General features: G+C 48.7%; 2 protein-coding genes across 3 annotated transcripts in view; both read right to left on the bottom strand.

Annotated features, from left to right (window-relative positions):
- Positions 1-1,461, bottom strand: part of PAQR7 (progestin and adipoQ receptor family member 7) — a 5,302-nt gene extending 3,841 nt beyond the window's left edge. The window contains 1 exon segment of the mRNA XM_009648487.2: positions 1,374-1,461. The gene's annotated coding sequence lies outside the window, so the exon portion shown is untranslated.
- Positions 1,462-2,520: 1,059 nt separating this feature from the next.
- Positions 2,521-6,330, bottom strand: part of STMN1 (stathmin 1) — a 16,977-nt gene continuing 13,167 nt past the window's right edge. The window contains exons 1-5 of one of the 2 annotated variants that reach the window (XM_035903962.1): positions 5,925-6,236; positions 5,561-5,632; positions 4,618-4,790; positions 3,582-3,773; positions 2,521-3,189 (exon numbers count right to left, since the gene is read on the bottom strand). In XM_035903962.1, the coding sequence (XP_035759855.1) occupies positions 3,121-3,189; positions 3,582-3,773; positions 4,618-4,790; positions 5,561-5,573 (447 nt within the window). In that variant the 5' untranslated portion in view covers positions 5,574-5,632; positions 5,925-6,236 and the 3' untranslated portion in view covers positions 2,521-3,120. Of the gene's footprint in view, positions 3,190-3,581; positions 3,774-4,617; positions 4,791-5,560; positions 5,633-5,924; positions 6,237-6,330 lie in introns of those variants that run through there. The other variant, XM_009648485.2, reaches the window with a different exon arrangement.

The raw sequence follows: 6,330 nt of genomic DNA, 5'->3' as shown, positions 1-6,330 counted from the left end.
GCCCAGGCAGCCTCTCCTTCCTCCTGGCATTGCAGCAGAATCAGCCCTGCCAAAACCCCTTCTGGAGCAGCCAGGGATCCATCCCCCCCTCCTGGGAATTTTTTCCCCCCAGGGGGGCACTTCACAACCAGGTGCAGCTGGAGGTCAAGGTCAGTGGGGCCCTGGACCCTGCCCTCCCCTCCTGGTGCCCCAGCAGGACCTGCTGCCCCCCCAGGGACCCCACTGCCCAGACCCCCGGCCCCAGGGACCCCCCTGTCCCACCAAGGCACCTGCTGTTCCACTGCAGCTCTGCTCCACTTCTCCCCCAGTCAGCAGAGCTCTCCCTGCCTGGGCGCTGCCCTGCTCTGGGCTGGGCTCCGTAGGGATTTTTCCCTCCCAGAGTGGGACAAGGTACAGCAGTGGGGTCCCTGGCCCCCAGCACAGCCCTGTCTATCCACAAGCTGGTCCGAGTTGCTGCTTTTCCAGTTTCCCTCACCACACCCATCGCACCACTTGCAGTTGCTCTTGTAACTTGCTACCACACGGTGGGCTGCCTAGCCCAGGAATAAGGCTGCAGAGCTTTTATTTTTTTTTTTTTTTTAAAAGCATTCTGTTTATAGACCAATTATTTCTGTTTTCCTGCCCAAGCACCATCTCCTCTGTGCTATTTGTTCCCACCCCTCCACCCCAGCTCCCCCAGTTCCCAGATCATTAACCATCCTCTTGCTATTTGCATCCCCCAGCCTCATCCCCACCCCTCAGACCTTCCATTCCCCCCAGTAGCTCTGAGGAACTGGACTAAGCTTGGGCCCTGGGCATTCAGCTCCAGTGAAGTTCAACGCAGGCAGCCACGTAAAGCAGAACCAAGACAGGGAAACAGAAGGCCCTGAGCTGAGCTCTGACAGCTCTGGCAAGTCAAAAAACTCACATTTAACATCTCTCTGTGCTTTTAACACCTTTTGGGGTTTGGCAGTGCCATCCTCCTCCTCCCCCACCCCTTGAAAAGAAGGGGGGGAAAACCCATGCACAGTGTTTGGGGCACTCGGTTCTTTTCTCAGCAGGTAAAAAAATACACTAAAATGAAAAAGCTGGTTTTTTGATTGCTAATTATGCCTGATCTTGTATATGGGAACTGATCCAGTGATCACTTAAGCCTCCATGAGGCGGTACTAGAGAGACTTGGCTTCTCACCAGCCTAATCGAAGGGGCTCAAGCCTTCACCTCAAAGTCCAGCTCTGTTTCCCCTCGGCCCCCCGGAGGGGTCCCGCCCTACCTCCCCGTGCTCCCCGCTCACGTAGTGCGGATAAGGGCCATTAAAACCCCCAAACCTGCACTACTCCTCCAGAGCAGATGGGCGGGTGCTCCCCAACAGGCAGACATAGAGTCTTTCTTACCTTAAATTGTGAAGTATCCTAACACTTCTGAAAATCCTCCAGGCAAAGCATCTGATCCCAGCCCTCCAGCGCATCAAGGCCGCCTTTATCTCACTGTTCTTCCTTCATTCAGCGCAATGTCAGCTTCCGGTTAAGTACAACTCTGATGCAATCAAAAGTAGTGCAATACACAAGAGCTTTCTAAACTGAGGTACCTCCTTTAGCAAGCCCCAGGAGACAGCTCAAGTGGTCCAGGCCTCAATCAGCCCCTTAAAAAAAAAAACTAAAATCCTCACCAGCCTTTCCATGCTCAAACTATGGAATTCTGTCATCTGGCCAGTGCCAGATGCTCCAGGTGTGGAGTTAACCAGAAAACAAAGCTGGTGGCCAAGCCTCAAGATCCAGGACACAAGAGGGGGTAGACAGGGCCAGGTGTGCCTCACCAAGACCAGTGCCACCCAGTGCTGGACATCAACGGAAGCTGTGACACCCCAGGCTCCCCGCTCCAAGGGAACGCGCCTACTAAAGCCGAGTACCTCCAAGCACGACGCTGTTCATACCGAAGTTGTGGCTGTACACACACCCCGATCACAACCTTGCCTTTACTACAGTCGCACAAGTACTCGTGGATGTGCGGGATGCTCTCTGGATTGGCCTTAGAGGAAGGGTTTTGGATTTATAAGGCATCTGTACAACACAGCAGCTCTGTACCCAATCCACCTAAAAAGCATCTTCCCTCAGATCACAAGTACAGTCTTATCCATTCCTCACAACCCAGAAAAACAAAGATGCAGGCAGGAGTTCATCTTCAGACTCGCCCTGTGGCACGGTGTGCTACCCCAACACGCCCGCGGCAGACGCCAAAAATCCAAAAAGCCCACTCTTATCTGCAACAGCATTTTCAATCCCAGCACAGAACAGGTTTCCGACTTTTATGCCCCGACACCGCAGGAAGCGGTACCCGAGTCCCCACTCAATAGCACGAGTCATCTCCTAGAAACCCTTACCAAAAAAAAAAAGGCTCAGATCAGAGTCATGTGGTAACAAGGCCTTGTTTGTTGAAGCGTCAGCATCCAAAGGGAGGTGGTTCTGAACTCTTTTTAACAAAAAACACACAACAGCTGACAACTGCTGAGGTGTCAAAACAAAGCTCCGATTGTAAAATTAAGACAATGAAAGCGCTCTAGGGAAAAGGCAGCCACACAGCACGCCCGTGGATGCAAGGAAAAGTGCTGCTACGGACCTTTCCGCCCAGCGCCGGATAAAAGATGCCCCTTGCAGACCTCAGCCAACTGATTTTGTTTCTGATGTCATTTTTCAGACGTAGTTCACATGATAACAGCACTGTGCAGCTTTATTTAGTCACTCAGTTACAGCAGTATTTTAGCAGACTGGGACAGGTCAGATTTGTTTTGAAGTGTCACAGATATTCAGCATGGAACAGCGTACTACATATCCCGTTCGCAAACATCTTACAGAGCTGGTACAGTACTAGCCATCAACCCAGTAGCAAGCGCACTGGAGTAGAAAAGGATGCAACAAGAAGATAGCTACACTGGAAAGACAACACTTTAGAAAAAGTGAAACATGTAAGGTCTCCCCTCTAGCCCCCAAAGAAAGTGTACAGTTTGGATCTAATTTTACAGTTCTACATCAGTTTCTAGAAACTTAAAAAAAAAAAACAAAACAAAACCAAAGATAAAACCACTGGCCAGTACAGTCTTTGGATATTTAGAGGAGGGGGAGAGAGTCAGTTTTCAGAATGAAGTCAGTCGGTTTCAGCCTCACCGGGGTCTTTGCCTTCTTTGTTCTTTCGAACCTCTTCAATATGCTTGTCCTGAAAGACAACAGCAGGGAAGCAGTCAGCTGCCCCGGCGCAGAGGCAGGGCTTCGGGCGGGCAAGCCCTGGCTTGCTTCCCACCACCCCTCCCAGCAGGAACCCGTGAGCCCAGGTTACTGAAGGGGGCTACAGGATGGAGCCTTACAAGAGAAAGCAAGATGCTGCTCTAACTCCAGCCATCCCCCTCGGCCCCAAGAGGGGGATTTCTGCAAAGTCTTTTGCAGATTTAATCATCTTTCAAGATCAGAGCACCGCAGAACTCCCAAGGGTGTCTTGGGAGCACAGCACCCCCCTCACTTGACCATTTACCTGGCTTTATTTAGCCAGTTCCCACAGCAAGGAGCACAGATAAACTCTCCCCCCAGGGGGAACTGGGACCCTACACCCACCTTCTCCCTCAAGCGTTCCAGTTTAGCAGCCATTTGTGCCTCGCGGTTCTCTTTGTTAGCTTCCATTTTGTGGGTCAGCTTCTCCTCTGCCATTTTGCTGAAGTTGTTGTTTTCTTCAATTGCTTTCTGAAGCACCTCTTTTTCATGCTCCCGCTTCTCAGCTAGCTGCTTCAAGACTTCTGCTTCGTGAGACTAACAAAAGAGAGGATGCAGGCTTTGAACATTAAACAGATGAGCTACACAGACAGCGATAGCAGTCGCTCACGACACCCAAGAGAAAAGATTTTCTGCTCTTTTACTGGAGAACAGCGTAACTTTGTGATGCAGGACAAAGCTCCCTGGTGCTGCCTCCACCCACGTAACCCATATTTCAGCGTTAAAAACTACCAGGGAAGTTAAGTTTCTGTCGTTACGTGCAAGTCTTATTAAATGGGATCTTTCTGGAAAAAAGAACATGGCTCTTGATGTCAGCATCAACAGATCTTTCCTAGAAGATTCTCGCGCCTCAGAATGGTGAATCACTGCGAATCAGGTCACACAGAGGCTGCACTTCAATTAGTGAGCCTCTGCGCAGCCAAGGGCTCCAAGCTACATCTCAGGAGCAAGATCTTGCATCGAGTCAGACATTGCATTGGCAAATCTTCTCACTACAGATTCGCCACTACATTTTCCAGGAGAAAGTGAATCTGCTTACGATGTTAAAGACAATAAAAACCAGCTCCTTCCTGAAAGAGCATCCCCTCTCAGACAAACATTTTCTCCTGATTTTTCAAGTGACCGTTCAAGATCACTTTGGGAACAAAGCTATGGCCTTGCAGACCATAACAAAAGGTTCACAAGAGCCCCAGAAACTCCAACGAAGTTCAATTAATTTTCCATTTACCATGACACAAACTGCTAATCACTTGTCCCAAGCAAAAATTTACACATTTAAATTTAAATGTGTAAATTTAAAAAACCCAACACACCTCACACACACCACCACAACTTGCACAGACTAGTTGAGGAAAGCTCACTTAAGCCGTTTCAAATTTACCTTGCGTCTCTCTTCTGCCGCTTCCAACTTCTTCTGAATCTCTTCCAATGACACATCCTTCTTCTTTGGGGGAGAAAGAGGGAATTCTGGGACTGCTTCTTTTGAGCGGGGACTCAGTATCAGCTCAAATGCCTGCCCAGAGGCACGCTTCTCCAGTTCCTTCACTTGAATATCTAGGAACATGGGAAAGAAACCCAAACAAACTGCATTTTAAGCAAGGAACTGGCTTAGGTAACTTCAACAACAGCCTTCAAAAATTCAATGCCACAAAGCTCGCTTAAGGAGACAGTTAAGATCCGAGCTGATCGTTTTGTTTTCAGCAGCAGCAGTGCCATTCAAAAACATGGCAGACAATTTTGCTTGCAATTCTGCCTGGACACCACATAACCCAAGCGCCTGACATTTTATTTTAGCCTTTAATATCCAGGGTCATGAAAACAAGTTTATCAGTAATTCAGATGAAGAGTCAGTATTTCAAATAGAATGATTTTTTTTTTCCTCCAGTGACAAGTCTGAGGAAGAGTTCAAGGCGTTCGCCCAAGACCTGACATAGCCAAGAACTGAAACCAGTTTTCAAAGAAATATGCAAGCCGGTGTCCTCTCTTCAAACACCTCTGAACAGGCACGTCAGCCCCGCGTGGCGTCAGCTGTACCAGCACACCAGTTTTGATCACCAAGTCGTCGAGATGATCGTCAGCTCTGTTAACAGAGCAGATGGCATGCAGATGAGCTGAAGCCCATCTGCTAACAGCCTCGTCTGAGAGGGCTTTGGGTATGTTTTCACAAGCACCCGGTTTTAACAGCTTCTCCAAAGCAGCCTAGATATGGGAGGAAAGCATGGCGATGACAGTTTATTTTACTATATTAGATTTTTTTAAATATTTCTGAGAAATTAAGAGGAAAAGAGAAACACAAGAGTTATTCCATACATAACGCTACATACCAGAAGTAGCCATGACCAAGAAAATATGACTCCAGAAGCCAACCCTGGGAGAACTTCCAACTGGTTGGATTCCTAGATAACAGAGAGACATGCCTTTGAACAGCAAGTACATGAATTTAATTTTTTTTAACGCCTAATAAAAATTGCTAAGCTTAACTAGGCCCGCTGAACAAAGAGACAGTCGGGTAGGTTACTGCAGTCAGTAATTCCAGGCTGAGGCTGATGTACATCGTTAGGAATAGCAGAGATATTCTCAATTACTGGTGTCGCAGGATCCGTATGCACTACTGTATAGCCGGGCATATTCAGCCCCCATTTTACTCCACCGTAATTAAGACAGGCAAACAAAAGACTCCCATTTTACCATTAATTCAGCAGCACGCAGCGCTAGGGATATTTCCCCGATACAGCACATAGCGGGTACAGCTCTCCAAATACAAAATACAGCGCCAAACAGGACAGCACAGCCAGGATTCCCGCTGCTACCAAACGATCTTAAAAGCGCGCATCGAGGTCATTTAAAATTCGATTTTATTTGGGCAGCTGAAGCCAGATGCCGCCCGCACATCGCAACCGACGGGGAGTGTGCAGGCTGGGCAGCATCCCTTGTTATAAAGGGGACGTAATTAAAAAGCAAAAAGGTCTAAAAAACCCTAAAAGGAGGATTTTTTTTATTTTTTTTCCGCCCCCCCCAGGTCTTAAGCTGACGATGAAGCGGGGGCCGGGTGGGTGCGCGGTCCCAGCGCCGCCCGTCCGGGCGGCGCTGGGAC

Source organism: Egretta garzetta, unplaced genomic scaffold (assembly GCF_000687185.1).
Source record: "Egretta garzetta isolate BGI_Z169 unplaced genomic scaffold, ASM68718v1 scaffold101, whole genome shotgun sequence".
Taxonomy (NCBI): Eukaryota; Metazoa; Chordata; class Aves; order Pelecaniformes; family Ardeidae; genus Egretta; species Egretta garzetta.
This window is presented reverse-complemented; position numbering and strand designations above follow the sequence as displayed.